This window comes from Saccoglossus kowalevskii, chromosome 21 (genome assembly GCF_978046115.1).
Source record: "Saccoglossus kowalevskii chromosome 21, keSacKowa6.1, whole genome shotgun sequence".
In the NCBI taxonomy this organism is placed as follows: Eukaryota; Metazoa; Hemichordata; class Enteropneusta; family Harrimaniidae; genus Saccoglossus; species Saccoglossus kowalevskii.
Window position 1 is genome coordinate 31,142,849 of NC_140661.1, and position 17,262 is coordinate 31,160,110.

General features: G+C 33.4%; 1 protein-coding gene across 1 annotated transcript in view; it reads left to right on the forward strand.

Moving 5' to 3' along the window:
- The first annotated feature begins 1,235 nt into the window (after positions 1-1,235).
- LOC144355156 (uncharacterized) overlaps positions 1,236-17,262 on the forward strand; it is a 70,895-nt gene continuing 54,868 nt past the window's right edge. The window contains exons 1-4 of the mRNA XM_085495012.1: positions 1,236-1,556; positions 8,430-8,594; positions 10,195-10,367; positions 15,270-15,440. Of these exons, the coding sequence (XP_085351138.1) occupies positions 1,372-1,556; positions 8,430-8,594; positions 10,195-10,367; positions 15,270-15,440 (694 nt within the window). The 5' untranslated portion in view covers positions 1,236-1,371. The remainder of the gene's footprint in view (positions 1,557-8,429; positions 8,595-10,194; positions 10,368-15,269; positions 15,441-17,262) is intronic.

A 17,262-nucleotide genomic window follows, 5' to 3' on the forward strand; every position in this document is an offset into this window, starting at 1 on the left:
CAAAACGCCCCTCAGAAATCGCAAGATTGTTAATATCCAACACATCTGGGGACGCTATCGAAGTACTGACTGAGAAAGATGGAAGCATTTTATTGAGTACAGAGAAGGGTTAATTTGCTGAATTAGCAGTTTGCTCAGTCGGGTGTGTTGGTTATTAACACGAAACGCGGCATTGCTGTGTATAAGAATTTGCAGCAGACAGCGGTGCTGATCACAATTACTAAACCGTGTCGACATTGACCAGTATTGTGTTTGATTTCAGACAACTAATAAATTTATTAGTTTTCTGAAGTTTGAGTGAAAAATGGCTTCAAAAAAGTGGGAGTTATGGGATATCATTGCAACTTCCGCTGTGGGAAATGGAGAGTTCTGCCGTGACGCGGAGAGTTTTGTCGCTACAAGTGATATAGTTTTGTTGCAAAGTAATAGAGCTTTGCCGCAACTAATTAAAGTTTTACCATGAAATAATAGAGTTTGCCGTGAAGTAATAATGTTTTGCCGTCAAATAATGAAGTTTTGTCGTGAAATAATAGAGTTTTGCCGCGATGAATTAAATATATGTTGTGACTTGTGGACCACTTAGGCTTATAGAAAGAGTAAAGTACTTGAAGTGTTCAATATTCAATAAAATGAACAACAAATCTAACCTTAATTGTCTATTTGATCGCAGTTATCTCTGGATAATACAATTCGTCACGTTCAGTCGTTAAAAGTAGAAATTTCAGCATTATGAAAGTCAAGAATAATAGTCAAAATTTCGAGATTGAAAGTCAAAGTTTCGAGATTTAATATTGTTTTGTCATGGCCTTAATGGTCTTCCGTAAAGATGAACATAATCAAGTAAAATAAAAAAAAACTAGGAAGATAATCAAATAACACAGTGAAAAAAAAATAACAGATTAATTAAAAGGCAATTACAAGGTAGTACAGAATCAGGTGTTTTATTAATACACACCTGTTTGCATTATAAACACACCAAGTTTAATGTGGCAGTTTGTCATAATGTAAATAAATTTATCGGGATGGTCCATGAAGTAAAATTAGGATTATCCTTATGTAAATCTTTAAAAAGTTTTTGCCTCATTTCATTGTGATGTGGGCAGTCCATAATGTAATGGTACTCATCCTCAACTGAGCTATTGTCACATCTTGGGCAGATTCTGTATGGTGCGAAATAAGCCAACGCTGAGGGCGTCTTTACTTTCATTTGATTGGTATTACATTCCTCCAGAATCAACACGAACACAAAAACAGCATCCTTGAAGATGTCCACGCATCTGACGTAAATAGGAACCGCTTTCGTGATCTAGACGTACCAGAGCGTCTTCCGAAACTGCAGTGTTTTGACAGGATTACTTATTGCTCAATATTATGAGTAACAAACCGGGTATCGGGTTCGAGGGTGTTGAGGCTCCTCCTCCGTCCTATGACCAAGTCCAATCTCGCCCACAGGTACAACAGCCCGAGCCGTCGTTTCGTCTGGCATTCCAGGATTTCTTCCCACAGTGCCTCCAATCAGCCGGATTTCTGAGGGCTCCAGAATTTGAAAGATTTACGTGAGTATCGTCAGTGTAGCATTTTGAACTTGGAATGACCTTGAAATGACACGTATATTTATTAAGAACACGCAACCACAGGCGCTCGGAACGTTTCTTGGCTAATAAAAAATGACCTAAAGTGGGATCGGCATAGTTAGTCAGTCGCCGGTAAATTCCCCTACTACTCATATAATAACACAAGGTAGGAAAGCGTTGACACTATGACATCGAAACTTCCCGAAAATAACACGATTTTCCAAATTATATTTCGATCCGCTTCACACAACTCAAGCATGATATCGGTAGAAACTATCGATCGACTTACATTTCCTTTATTCGAACTAAAACGGGTTAAATCCTGTGATAATCGAAACACCAGAGCAATATGAATCAACCCGTCTACGCGGATATTTTGAAGCAGAGGCCCGAGCATGCGTTAATGTTTGGAACTGCGCATGGGTGGAGCTGCGCTGATACTTGGTGTGTATGTACCTGGGGTAGACCTCTCTTAGATTTGTTCATTTCATGACGATATCTTCAATTCTCTAATTTTGGTGAATATTTTTTGTAATTTTTGGTAAAAAGTGATATTTTTGACTTTTTGTTGAGAACCGCAAGTCCAATTGCTTTGATATTAAATATATAGGTACTACATGTGGACCTCTCTAAGATTTGTTCATTTCATGAAAATATCTTTAATTCTCTAATTTTAGTGAATATTTTTTTTTATTTTCGGTAAAAAGATATTTTTTCGACTTCTTTTAAAAATAAACGCAAGTCTGATTCCTTTTATATAATATATACATGTATATAGGTACTACATGTGGACCTCTCGCAGATTTGTTCATTTTGTAATGATATCTTAAATTCTCTAATTTTGGTGAATATTTTTGTAATTTTTGGTGAAAAACCACAAGTCTGATTGCTTATAGATACTACATGTGGACCTCTCTCAGATTTGTTCATTTTGTGATGATATCTTCAATTATCTAACTTTGATGAATATTTTTGTGATATTTTCGAATTCTTGCAAGTTCAATTGCTTTGATACTACACATATTGTTCATTTTCTAATAATATCTTCTGTTCTTTAATTGAAATGTGCATTGCTAACAGCGGAGCCTGTTGTGCAAGTAATGATTTTTTTTATGGCTTTTCCATACATACAGTACACAGCAAATGAAGCAGTTCTAGGAGACCTGGGCTGGATAACTATGAAAAGTAGAGTCAGTTTATTAAAACTGAATTATTGCAAAAGGTTGTGTTTAATGGAATCAACCAGATGGTCAAAAATTATTTTTAATAAACTAACTGCAGTTAAAGAGAATAATTTGAATAAGACCTGGCCATGGCTATTAAAATAGCATTGAAGATATAGAAAGAAATATAAAGATAAACAAAAGTCAATTGTAAACAGTGACGAGATTCAATGGAAACAAAAAATTGCAGAGAAATCTTGTTTATTATAGAAAATTTAAAACAAATTTAAAATATTGTGAGAAATATTGAAATTCTTTATCTAACTTCAAGGGCACCCAATTAAAATTCAAGGCAAGATCCTGCACTAGTGGTTTGGCATATGAGAAAAGGAAATGGGCAAACTTGGATAATAATGATTGTATCTGTCCATGTTGCAAAAAGGAACCTGAAACACATGTTTCTCGGCACAGAGAAAAACCCTAATGGAAGGGATTGAAATGCTCCTACTTGTATGTAACAAAAACGAAATAAATTTACATAAAGACTTCATAGCAAACAAAGAATTGCTATGTTTAATCCTGGGTGACAGTACAAGGCAGTATAATTCAGTCCTGTGTGACAAAATTGATACTTTTACAAAAAATTTCTTAGTTGATGTCATGGAGAGTAGAAAGAAGTATACAGTTAATATTTTTCCACTGTACTTCTTATATTTTAGTTTTCATATTTTTTTTTTTTTGCTACTTTTAGATGTTTTTGTTGTTGTTATATTTTGTTATCTTAGTTCATGTAACTTGGTTTCTTTTTGTCTATCAAAAGTTTTTTCATTATTCTTTGAGTGAAATGTATTTTTGACTCCCATGTGCGAAGCACAAAATGGGAGTCTTTGCAGTTAGTGTGTCTGTATGTGTGTATGTGTGTATGTGTGTATGTGTGTGTGTATGTGTGTATGTGTGTCCGACTGTTCCACTGCTATCTCAAGAACCATACATCGGTTTTTGATGAAACTTGGTGCATAGATGCTCTGGGCCAATGCGCAGATTTGATTAGGTTTTGGTAAAAATCCATGCTCGTTAATTACCTAATTTGCATGATAATTAGCTAATTTTTAGCTGTTCTATGACTGTTCCACTGATATCTAAAGAACCACTCATTGGATTTTGATGAAACTTGGTACATAGATGCTCTGAACATATGCGCAGATTTGATTAGTTTTTGGTAATAATCCGTGGATACTAATTACCTAATTTGCATAATGATTAGTCAATTTTCGGTTTTTCCACTGATATCTCAAGTACTAATCATCACATTTCAATGAAACTTGGTACATAGATGTCATACGACACTGCACAAACCTGATAGTTTTTATGGTAATATCAGTACATATTAATTACCTAATTTGCATAATTAATTAATTTTCAGCATTTGATATAAGTAGTTAGCATTACATTTCAATGAAACTTGGTACTTACATACTCAAGGACTATACAGAGATTGATTGTTTTCGATAAATATTTGTGCATATTAATCACCTAATTTGCATAATTAGTTAATTTTCAGCTTTTCCACGGGTATCTCAAGTACTAATCATCGCATTTCAATGAAACTTGGTACATAGATCCTTTAGGACTATGCAGAGACCTGATTAGTTTTAGGGTAAATAATTGTGCATGTTAATTACCTAATTTGCATAATTAATTTTCAGCTTTTCTACTGATATCTAAAGTACTAATCATCACATTTCAATGAATCTAGAATTGTGCAGACCCAATTAGTTTCCAGTAAATATTTGTGCATATTAATCACCTAATTTGCATAATTAACCAACTTTCACACTGATATCTCAGGTACTATACATCACATATCAATGAATGTACATGGATGCTGTAGGACAATAGACAGACCTGAATAATTGTGGGTTACAATCTGTACATATTAATTACCTAATTTGCATAATTAACCAATTTTAAGCTTTCACACTGATATCTAAAGTACCGTAAAAAATCCAAAATTTCGACTGGTTTACATAATTGGTGTTAGAAATGTGACGTGTTTTTAGAGTCAAAATTAAGGTGCATTTTCGGACGGTCGAATTTTCCAGAATAGAAATCAGCAAATGAAAAAATGGGGATGATAGACAGTGTGCTTCATTAATTTTTAAAAAATGCAATGTCCGTCAATTGACGTAAACTTCCTCATGTTTCACAGTAAAAGCAAAGGTCGTGGCCGAGTTGTAACTCAAAATCTAAACAAAGTCATCAATCAGTGAGTATTATGACAAGCAAAACAAAACATCAAGACGCGGAGAAGAGGTCAGCACAAAACTAATAGGTCAAAAGACAAAGCTGTCTCGCACTACCTAGGAAAACTTGCGAATGTTCGAAGTACAGGTACCCATTGGACAAAAGATACATGGAAGTTTAGCAAACTATCTCCCCGACCCAGTGCAATGTATCCGGTTAGAATCAAAGCTCACGTGTCCGTTATTTGAGGGACCAAATTCTGCCGTAAATTCGCCCTTGGATTAAAAAATAAAATGGGATTTAAGAAAATAAAATGGGACTTTTAAGGTGTATTTTGGCGTCATTTTTCGGACATTTCAATCAATCCTGCCGGCTAAAATAGAGTAAGTTTTACCGTAGTCATTGACGTCTGTCTATTCAAGAGTACACGTGTATGATTTTTATCGTGACTAGCGTGAGCGGGTAAGCTTCCTTTCGAGAATGAGCTGTTATCACTGTGAACAATGTTAAATTATTCTTCAGATGACCAGTTTATTTTTTAAAAACAACTAATTTTTTTATTTAAAAAAAATCATGCCGTTTTCGCATCAAAATCCAAGCCAAAATATCGTACTACATTGTACAACATCAATCTCTTCCGCATTGCGTTCAATAACATTAAAATATTTAAATAAGCTATGGTAATTTGAACATGTTGGCATCATCCAGCTTTTTGATTGGTTAATTAGCGATTTGACCTATTTGACCTAAGAGAACATGGCGGATATCCTACAGCATCAAACGTTTATACGAGACCGGAATCATTCGCTTACGATGAAACTAAGTTGACTTTTATTTGTATTTCATAACCATTCAACAAATTTATTTTGTGTACATTATTATAATCACTACTGAGTACAGTAATAATCAACAATTCAGAAACGCAGCATGCCGAGATTTTTGTGTTCGTTTTTATTTGAAACTTCGTTTATTTAGAATATATTTTCGTTACCAATAAAATAAAAATCTCTCAGTCAATCAGAAACCCGGATTCATGCCTTCGAGGAAGGTCCCGTTTGAACGCTCACATCGGTTTTTTTTTCGTTTGGGGGAAAACTAAAACTGGTCGCAATTTTCGAATAAGAATGATTCGGCAATTTTTAGTGGAGTCGAAAATTTGGAGGTAAATAAAACACCGAAACCCGGCAAATAAATAGGCGGACGAATTTTTAGAGGGGTCGAAATTTTGGAGTTTTCACGGTACTAATTATTCCATTTCAATGAAACTTAGTACAAAGATGCTCTAGGACAATGTACAAACCTAATTAGTTTGGGGTAAAAATCTGTTCATATTAATTCCCTAATAAGCATAATAATTCATAATTTTTTGGTTCTAATCACATTTCAATTAAACTTGGAGACATAGATTTTCTGTTACATTGCGCAGACCTCATTAGTTTTACACTCAAATCTGGTCATATTAATTTTCTGATTTGCATAATTAGTTTTCAGCTAAGTAATTTCGAATTATATTTAATGTGTCTCCAATACTCTCAGCACATGGGAGTTCTTTCTAAGCTTTCTTTGATTTTATTTGGTGCAGCTCCTAATTTACTTAGTGAGCCCCTGTTATAAAAGGGAAGCAATAAATAAATAAATAATAATAAAAAAATACGTTATATATGGGCTATGTATAATGCATGGACTCCAGTAGACAACTGTATCAGTTGGAAGCTAGACTTTCTCAGTACACATTGTCTTTGAAAATTAACTGGATTGACCAATGTTATCCAGAAATGCTCAAGTTCAGGTCAAGGTCGTTTTAAGTTTTAAACATTTGCTGCATTTATATGGTGATACTGAACAGTGAGGGTGGGAGGGACTAAAATACCTCCCCAAAAATCTTCATCATCATAGTCATATAGTCATCTCAAGTCATCTCGCATGCATCGATTGCGATATCACAACGTGCACTGTGTCGCCTTGGGCGACGGTCGTAGGTACAAGGCACTCTATGAATAAGGTATTTTCAGAGGTCAGGGTTCATTTTTTTATAAGCAGTCTCGTCTGCAGATGAATAGCCGTAAATAATCAGCGCGAGTCCATTTAATTTAATTTTCTGTTTTGATACTTTGTGTCACTGGAAATTGAATAAGAAAACTGCAAATAACCGATGTGCAGCAAATCGAAATAAATTTTCATGGCGTACGCTGCATTTGTTTTTCCGGATTTTGCGATGCCGCACTCTTGAAATAACTGTTTGAAAATTGAACGCGCGCAACAGTAGGCTTGAACACAGTAGCGTAAGTCTCAAGTGCAACTTTGTATCAACAAATGTTCGTCAAATGTTTGATACTTATTAGCTGTCAGAGACACATATCAATTGTCCAGCCCAATGAAAAGTCTGATTCACGTTCTCTGCTCAATTTGCAACTCCAGCATAACAGTTTATCAAAAAAAAACAATTTATTCAGCACGCTGTTCACCGATATATAAAAGAGTGTTTTTTTAGGCAAGGCACACGGTAAAATGACTACTGTACACCAATAAATCGACACATTTTAGAGACAACTATCTAGTCTTTAAAAAGCAATGTAAACTCTGTCAATCCTAAAAATAAACAACAGCTTGAATGAGGTGTGAATGAGATCGGTTTGAACCGCAGATTTATGCAAATTCGTGCGGTCGTCCTGAACTGCACTGTCTATTGTTTAAACTTCCAAACCGCAAAACTGGGTTTTGTTCGGGCGGTTTAGGGCGGTTCAGGTTTTCGTAGGTTTGACCCGCATGTTTGAATATGAGATCACCCCCGTAACTGTTACTGCCCTCTGTATCAACAGCAAGGTCGCTTGTTTGACAAAAAGTAATTTGGTGACCACACTTTTTTATTTTGAATTTAGCAGTAATATAATGATTGCAAACTAATTCCTTGCCAAATTTTACTGAGATATGTTGCTGAACTTTTTTTTTAGGAACTTTGTTATGTTATTCTATAAGGTCCATTGAAATTAATTCTGTATTATTAATTGAGGAACATATTAAATATTAATTGTTTTATGTAATTATAATGACTTTTTTAGCTTGTATATTATTGCATTGTTTCAGGACTTTTATTTTCCTTTTTGTTATGCAAAGAAATAGTATTTTGCACTTTTGACCAAACATTGTCCGGATACAGTACCAGACTGAATATCAGCTAGCTATTAAATCATTATCATCAATAATTCGAACTTATTTTTTATAGTATTTATCCAAGTATGTTACTAATATGAGACATGTGAAGCCAGGCAATTAGGTTTCATATGATATGCGAGCATTAGTTTAGAGTCATGCAGGCAGTATATGTATTGATTTGATTTGACATGGAATTTACCATGCCGTTCATTCAGGGTTATTAAGTTATAATAATTTACTTTCTATGTCAGGAGATTCTATGAGTTCATCTTTTATTTTTAATATGTATTCGCAGCGTTTTAATTGAAAGGGCCAACCAGTGGTTATTGTCTAATCCACACATTGAGGTCAAACAATGTGAAAGTTTGGAAAAGAAAACACACATGGGTGGCACACCAAATCCAAATGAATCAGTGAGGATGGACAGGCGTACCATTCAGTACATGGTAAGAGGCTTAAGGTACGTATATTATGCATACATGTACATTTATAAAAAGTAAAGTATTGGGTGTGCTTCTTTTTGCATATTTTCCAAGTTGCACTATCAGAAAATGATTCCATTAAATGTGACAATGTATTTGTGAAATGATGATGGTATTTCAAGTGAGGGCTGTATGACCGAAGGGAATTGTTATAATCTGCTTTGCCATCACTCGCTACTGTAGAGTAATTCTCCTGTAGTGTATCTGTAGTGTACCAAGGTGATTGACAGATAGAATGAATTAATTAATAACCAATCACAGGTCACAAGAGGAAATGTGATATTTACTCACAACTTTTATCTGAGTTTTGCTGAGAGAACCTTTGACCAGATCTTTGTTGTACATACCAAGCAAATTTTACTACGTCATCCAGATGCATACATAATTAATAGCAAGGCTGTGCCTCCAGCCTCTATAACAGTCCCTCAGGTCTTATTGGCCCTTGCTTGAAATGTCTCTAGCATTTCACAAATGGATTACATCAAATCATTTTAGTTGAAGAAAAAAATGGAGGAACTGTCAATTGTCTAGTATCAGTTTTGGAACATTTCAAAGAGTCAGCTTTAGGTTTTTTCTTGGAGCTAAAGTCTATTCAAGAATACAATGTTTTCGGTGAGTACGATTTCAATAACGAGCTGTTATCGCCATGAAATGTGGTAAATACACTGTACTTCTTAAATTTTCTTTCAAAAATTACTAATTTTCCTTTTTAAAAAAAAATGCATGAAAAAACATGGTGGATATAGCATTTGCATGAAAACATTTTGCTTTTAAAAGTTGAATTTTACTTGCATTTCATAAAAAAAGCGATAAATTTGATTTTTTGTACATAATAATGACTGAGTGATAAATCAACATTTGTAACACTTTTTGTAAACCAAGCATGCATGACCAGATTACACTACTGTAATTACATTACATTTGCTACATAAAACAATGTGATGGTATTTTTATTTGAAACTTGTCTTTTACTTTTTATCACCAACAAAATTAAAAGGAATGCATAATACATTAAAATCACGGAGTAATATCTTTTAAAATATCATTAGTGGCGAACTATAATTTTTTTTTTTCAAATGTTTATGACAGCTCATGACCCCAAAATGGGGACTTATTATGAATGTACCTCTGTGCATTCATCTGTCCAAATCCAGCCATATCTCGTACATGCTTTGGCCTATAAAATTCAAAGATACATCAGACATTATATTGGACATACAGTTAAAAATGGCCAAAAATGCATTAAAATAACACATTTTCACCGTTCTGGAACTTGATCTCAGTCATTCATTTGCATATTTTGATTATCGGATAAAAACACAGTCATGTATTTTTGTCACCATCAAATCCTAAATGGTTGACTGCATGGTGGTCTATAATACAGTTGGAAATAATGTCATTGAAAATGACTTGCAGAAACAAGTTTAGGCTTTTCAGTCTCACCTTTCACCTAAATTGGAACACTTACTTTAATCCAAAAAATTGAGAGTGCAAACTGTTATTTTTTCTTCAGCATTAGACTTCATATCCTAACTTGACCTGTTTATGACTTTCTTCCATGTTAACTATTGCTACAAGGGTGTGGTTTGCACCAAGAACTACCGGGGACAGACCAGCTGATCAGTTAGGACACATAAACTGTGTACCAGCATGTCTGCGCAGTGGTGGATTTCTACATTATCCTGAATTTGAATCCATTGGTGAAACTTTGTCCAAATTTAATGGATATTTACAGCAACAACCCCTTCCTGGTAAGAAAATTTAAAGTATTACATGTATGTGTTATCATAAAGCCCTACAGTGGTATATATTCTCTTATTTTAGTGAATAGAATAGAATAGTGCTTTATTGATACCGTTAAGAAAATATTACATTTCTTTTTTGGTTATGTACATCAATGAAGTTGAAAAATTGAAATGAAAAATTGTAATGTAAAAATTTAAATGTAAATTGAAAAGTAAATTGAAAACATAGTAATGTATTAAGTAAAAAAATATAATAAAAATAGCAACATTAAACTATACTACTAGTATTTTGATTGTGAAATTAGTCCTTTCACACATACTTTGATAATAAGTTTTGACATCCTTAGTCAGTGTTTGTTTTTTTTTACATTGAAACAAATATTTAGTTAGAGCATATATAATTGTCTTATCTCTTGATTGCATTATATAATCAAATTTTTATCTTTTGTTTTTGTTACTGAAGTCTTGGTTGATTAATCCTATGGCATTGTACAAAGTGTTTCTATATTCTGTGTATAAATTACAATCTATTAGGTGGTGTATTTCATCTTCTATTTGGTTACAGTGTGCATAGTCTCTCTTCCATTGGTGTCTTAGGTCTCATATAGCGACCTGTTTCTATTGCTAATCTATGATTACTTGTTCTAAATTTGGCTAATTCTCTTATATGATCTCGACTATTTATAAGTGTAATGTATTGTTCCATGTTGAAATTGTCTTTATATGTGTGGTAAGTCCGTAACTTTGCATCATCTCTCATATTATCTGTCTTCCACATTGCACTGTAATATTCTTTTATTTTAGTTTGTAGTGTTTTTACAGGCATATTGTCTATACATTTATGTATATTAAAGATTTTAAGATTTTGTTGTAGCTTTGACAACCAGGTTCCTGTATATGTTCTTTCATATCCTGTAGTGCATAGTAAGCCAGATTTGTATTTTCAATTCCTTGTAGATGTTGGTAGTATTTAATTGCTGCTCTGTATATGTTGTTTATGAGTGATTCTCTCCCTAACTCCATACGGCATACTATTTTACTTGCTTTGTTATTCAAACCGAGAGCGTTTCTACAGAATTTGATATGAAATTTCTCTGTGTCTGTTTTATCCCAGATAGATGGGTTTGTCAAGACACCCCAAATTTCCCCCGCATAAGTTAATATTGGGATCTGCGTTGTGTTCAAGAGCTTCAGTTTAATGTGTATATTGTTTGTATTATTTGAGTATATTTGTGATTGCACTCGTTGTGCCTTGTTTGCCTTGTCTGCCAGTCTGCTTGATGTCGTTTGTATACTTCCATTTGATTGGAAAGTGACTCCTAAGTAGGTATATTGTTCTTTGGTTTTTATTTCTTCCTGATTATATTTGATCTTTAGGGATTCTGCTCTGCTTCCAATTTTTCTGAAAATGACTATTTGTGTCTTTTTGGTGTTCACTTGTAGACCCCAGTTAGTTGTGTAGCTGTGTAAAAAATCTAGTGCTTTCTGCAGTCCAGTACTTGTTGTTGACAGTATAGCAATGTCATCTGCGTATTGAAGACAGTTGATTTTTTCCCACTAAGTTCGGGTGCTGACATTTGTAGCTCATTTAGATCATTTGTGAAGTCATTCATGTAGATGTTAAATAAAGTTGGGCTTAGAGGGCAGCCTTTTTCACTCCATTGTGTAATTTGAAGTGTGGTGAGGTGACATCGTTTAACTTTACTATAAAATCCATGTTGGTGTACATTGATTTTATAATATTATACACTTTGCCATTGATGTTGATGTTGATGTTGAGTAGTTTATATTGTAGTGCTGTTCTCCAGATTGTATCGAAACATTTCTTCAGATCGACAAAACAGCAGTAAATCCTTTTCTTTTGTGTTTGGTATTTCTTGATGACTGTGTGTAAAGTTATTTTTGCTATAGCGTTGCTTAGCGATATTCTTCTGTAGTTGTGTGTATCCATATAATCACCTGTTTTATGTTACGGTGTTATTATACTTGTGCTCCATATCCATGGATACATGTATATACCAGTTTCTAGTATGTGGTTGTATGTTTTCTGTTGTGCCTGTTTTATCATTCTATTGGAAGTTTAAAGAATTCACTTGGAATTCCATCAGGACCACTGTATTTATTGTTTTTTAGTGTTCTTGTTACATGTATAATTTCAGATAGTGCTATAGGCTTGTTTATTTCATTATTGTCACCCATTTCTTGCTCTAGTTGTGTAAGTTTAGCTTCCAGTTGCTTGACTTTCTCTGGTGGAGTTGCAACGTTTGTACTGATATTTTGGAAATGTTCAATCCATTTAGGGTATGGTATTTCCTTTGTTTTATTAAATTCTTTGGTTGTGATGAGAGAGTTAATTTTTTTCCAATATTCTTGTACATCTTCTTTTTTGTCGGCCTCTTCTATGCTAGATAGGATTTGTTGGTTTTTCTCCCTTTGTAGTTTTTTCACATAATTTCTGATTTTTTTTCTTTTTGGCATGGTAACTTGTTCCTAGTTCATTATCTGATGGATTTCTTTGTATCATATTTGCCAGTGTTTGTAGTTCTCTTTTCATTAGATTGCATTGTCGGTTTGTGTAAATTTGTATTTTATGTGGTCTTCTTTTCTTTTTCTTTTTCTGGATGTGACATTTTTTGGCAATGTTTTCCATCATGTTTTGGAATTCTTGGGCCATCTCATCACTTGTGTACATGATATCTGTACTTTTCAGGAAGGCACATACAATATCTTCACATTCTTTTGTTTTCATAAACATCTTGTATACATTGTATGTTTATGTTTACGTTGTTCCATCGGAGATTTGGTGGTGTTGGTTTTAGTTTTTGATTTATATTCATGGTTGTCTGGTGATAATTGTTTGACATTTTGATTACTGTTTTGATTGGACAATGATCACTTGCTGGATGCAGTTTACCTACTTCAAAATATATTACATTTTTCAGAATAGTATCACTGGCTATTGTGTAATCTACTGTACTTGCACCACTGTATCCATAACATGTCAATTTTCCCGACCAATCCCCTGGTGTTCTTCCATTCAATATCCTTAGATTATTTGTTTTGCAAATTTTAATTAATTCTTCTCCAAATTCATTCTTCCAGGTATCTGTATTTCTTCGCCTTTTTGTATCTTGATCGTAAATGTATGTGTCTGGTGTTGGTAATAGTGCATGGCCATCATCATCATCATCAGTAAACATATCATTAAGATTATGTGTTCTTGCATTGAAGTCTCCCTGTATCAAGATCTGTTCTTTATGACTATATTTCTGTATTTCATTTTGTAGTTCTTCATATGGGTCTTGATCATTATTATTATAGTAACTTGATTGTTTGGGTGGGATGTATGTAGTGCATATGAAGATATCTTTTTTCAATTTGAAAAAGTCTTTTTTGAGTTGGCACCATTGAGTGAAGTAACTTGATGTTGGTATGATGTTAATTCCATCCTTGATTATATTCTTGATAAATATGCTTATACCCCCTGATGATCTCCATGCTTTTAATTCTTCGGCCGTGTATTGTGGTATACATAGTAGTTTTGTGGTTGTGGTATTAATGATTTACTTTCACTATCTAGCCATGTTTCAGTCATTGCATATATGTAATATTTCTTAATGTGTGGCAGTATATCAAGCGTTCCTTCTGTTTTCTTATCTATTGACCCATGTTGTGCAGTAATTGTATCTCAGACCTGCTGTGTTCCAATGCCCAATTGTCATGTAATTTGGAGTCATTAGATTGTTATCACCTGGCTTTCTATTTTTCTTTAGATTTACTATCATTTTTAGACTATTTATTGTTTTTAGTGTCTTCTATTGTCTGTCTTGATGGTGATGTTTATCCCAATTCCATTTATTTGTCTTCTTTGGTTCATATGGACAGAATTTGTCATTGGTGTTTCTAGGTTGTTGTCTTTCAGTATAATTATTTCTGTATTGGTAATCATTGTAGTATTGTTGATTTGATTCGTTACTGTCTTGTTTATTTTCAATTATACTTCTTCGTCTTGGCCTGACATCCAGTCGGTAATATCTGTCAATTTCCTGGTATATATTCTTGATGAGTATTTGAGTTTCCTTGTATTTGTTCAAATGCACTCCATCTCTTTCTAATAATTCTATTGTGATGTTCTTCATTGGTACATTGTATGACATTGATATGATGCATTTTGCTAATGTTCCAGTTCAAGTATATCATAGCATCCAGTTTCTTACTTCTACAATGTTGACGTGGGAATAGTTCACAGATAAAGATACTTGTTCTAGGATATTTCTTTTGAGTTGTTTCCAATAGATCTTTCATCGCTCTTGTTATTAATTCTGGATTGATCTCTTTATCAATATCATTTCCTCCAATATTGATAGTTAGACTTTTTATGTGTTCTGGGAATGTGTTTTCTTTGATTACGTATATGATGTCAATAACAGTTGCTCCACTGAAAGTAAGTACCATTTGGTTTTTGGCAAGATCTCTGTTGTACAGATGCTTAGATTGAGATAATTTTTATCTCAAAAATGACTAGACGGATTAATTGATGTTTCTTTCTCATTATGGATGTGTGACAGCAGTGCTATATCAGCCAATAGACTGCTTGATAAACTACATGGACCTGACACTTTGCAATGGAAACTACATGTATTTGTTACTTACAAAAACATTATATTTATTTACTGTTTTACAGATTTTTCTTTATAGTTGACCACCAATCTCTTTACTTTGTGTGGTGGGTGCCTTTTAAAATAAACTTAGCATGGAGAACTGAGAATCAAACTTGAAATGAACTATGAATATAAAATTGTTTATGGCAAATTCTATTCTTTCATATTTGCTAATCTTCTGATTCTACTGTAAAAAAAAATCAGCAAAAGTGAAAAAAAAAGCCAAATAATTTTTCAATGTTTTCAGGTTACATAGTTGGAGTGGAAACCCAAGATATCAAATATCAGAACTCTTGGACTGATGGATGTATTGACCCGGACAACTCATGTTGGTATGAAAGTGGAAAACATCACACACTCTTCTTGTTTGTCATTCGGGTATTCTACATCAGAGGTCATCCTCAGTATGAAGAGATTGGTAAGATGTACTGTCTTTTATGTTACATGTACTTCACAATATATGATGTTGTCAAAAGACTTTTTATTCTCCTGAAAATGTGGTAGAAGGGGTATGGTAAATGTAGAGCTTGGGGTGGATGTGTTATTACAATGCTTAAACGATTATGAGAAATTTACAGATCCCAAGTTAAAATTCAACCTTTCTTTTTGAAAGTTTATAGAACATGTTTAATCAATATAATTTGACATTCCCGGATAAGGCACACCATGGATAACAGCCACAGTGTTAAAGCAGACACTGATTTTTAGCCATGTTGAAATATGTCTGAACGCGTTTTTTATGATGACAACCATACAATGTAATTACAGCTAAAACATTTTTGACCATGGTTAAATTGCTGGGCATATGAACTAGATTATGACATCATGTACAATTTTTCATCTTTTTTAGCTCCGCTGTCGACTTTGTCGAGCGGAGCTTATCATATGAGTGATTGTCCGTCTTCGTCGTTCGTCGTCCATGTCAATGTTTTACTTTATAGACTTCATCTTGAAAACTACAAGCCTGAATGTTTTGATACTTGGTGTATATGTACCTTGGGTAGACCTTTCTCAGATTTGTTCATTTCATGATCATATCTTGAATTCTCTAATTTTGGTGAATATTTTTGTCATTTTTGGTAAAAAGTGATATTTTCGACTTCTTGTTGATTTGATACTACATATATAGGTACTGCATGTGGATCTCTCTCAGATTTGTTCATTTTGTAATAATATCTTTAATTCTCTAATTTTGGTGAATATTTTTGTCATTTTTGGTAAAAAGTGATATTTTCAACTTCTTGTTAAAAACCCCAAGTCCATTTGCTTTGATATTACATATATAGGTACTACATGTGGACCTCACTCAGATTTGTTCATTTTGTGATGATATCTTCAATTCTCTAATTTGGGTGAATATTCTTGTCATTTTTGGTAAAAAGTGATATTTTCAACTTCTTGTTAAAAACCGCAAGTCCAATTGCTTTGATATTACACATATAGGTACTAAATGTGGACCTCTCTCAGATTTGTTCATTTTGTAATGATATCTTTAATTCTCTAATTTTGGTGAATATTTTTGTCATTTTTGGTAAAAAGTGAATATATTTTCGACTTCTTGTTAAAAACCACAAGTTCAATTGCTTTGATATTACATATATAGGTACTACATGTGGACCTTTCTCAGATTTGTTCATTTTGTAATGATATCTTTAATTATCTAATTTTGGTGAATACATGTATTTTTGTCATTTTTGGTAAAAAGTGATATTTTCTTCTTGTTAAAAACCACAATCATTTATGGTGAAAATTGATATTTTTGAATTCCTGTTGAAAACAGCACGTCCCATTGCATTGATACTATGCATATTGTTCATTTTCTAATGATATCTTCTGTTCTTTAATTGAAATGTGCATTGCTAACAGCGGAGCTATTTCAACCGAGAGGCTGCTTGTTTTACTTTTTAGCTCCGCTGTCGACTTTGTCGAGCGGAGCTTATCATATGAGTGATTGTCCGTCGTCCGTGTCAATGTTTTACTTTTTCGACTTCTTCTTGAAAACTACAAGCCTGAATGCTTTGATACTTGGTGTATATGTACCTTGGGGAGACCTCTCTTAGGTTTGTTCATTTCATGTTGATATCTTCAATTCTCTAATTTTGGTGAATATTTTTTGTAATTTTTGGTAAAAAGTGATATTTTCGACTTCTTGTTAAAAACCACAAGTGCAATTGCTTTGATATTACATATATAGGTACTACATGTGCACCTCTCTCAGATTTGTTCATTTTGTAATGATA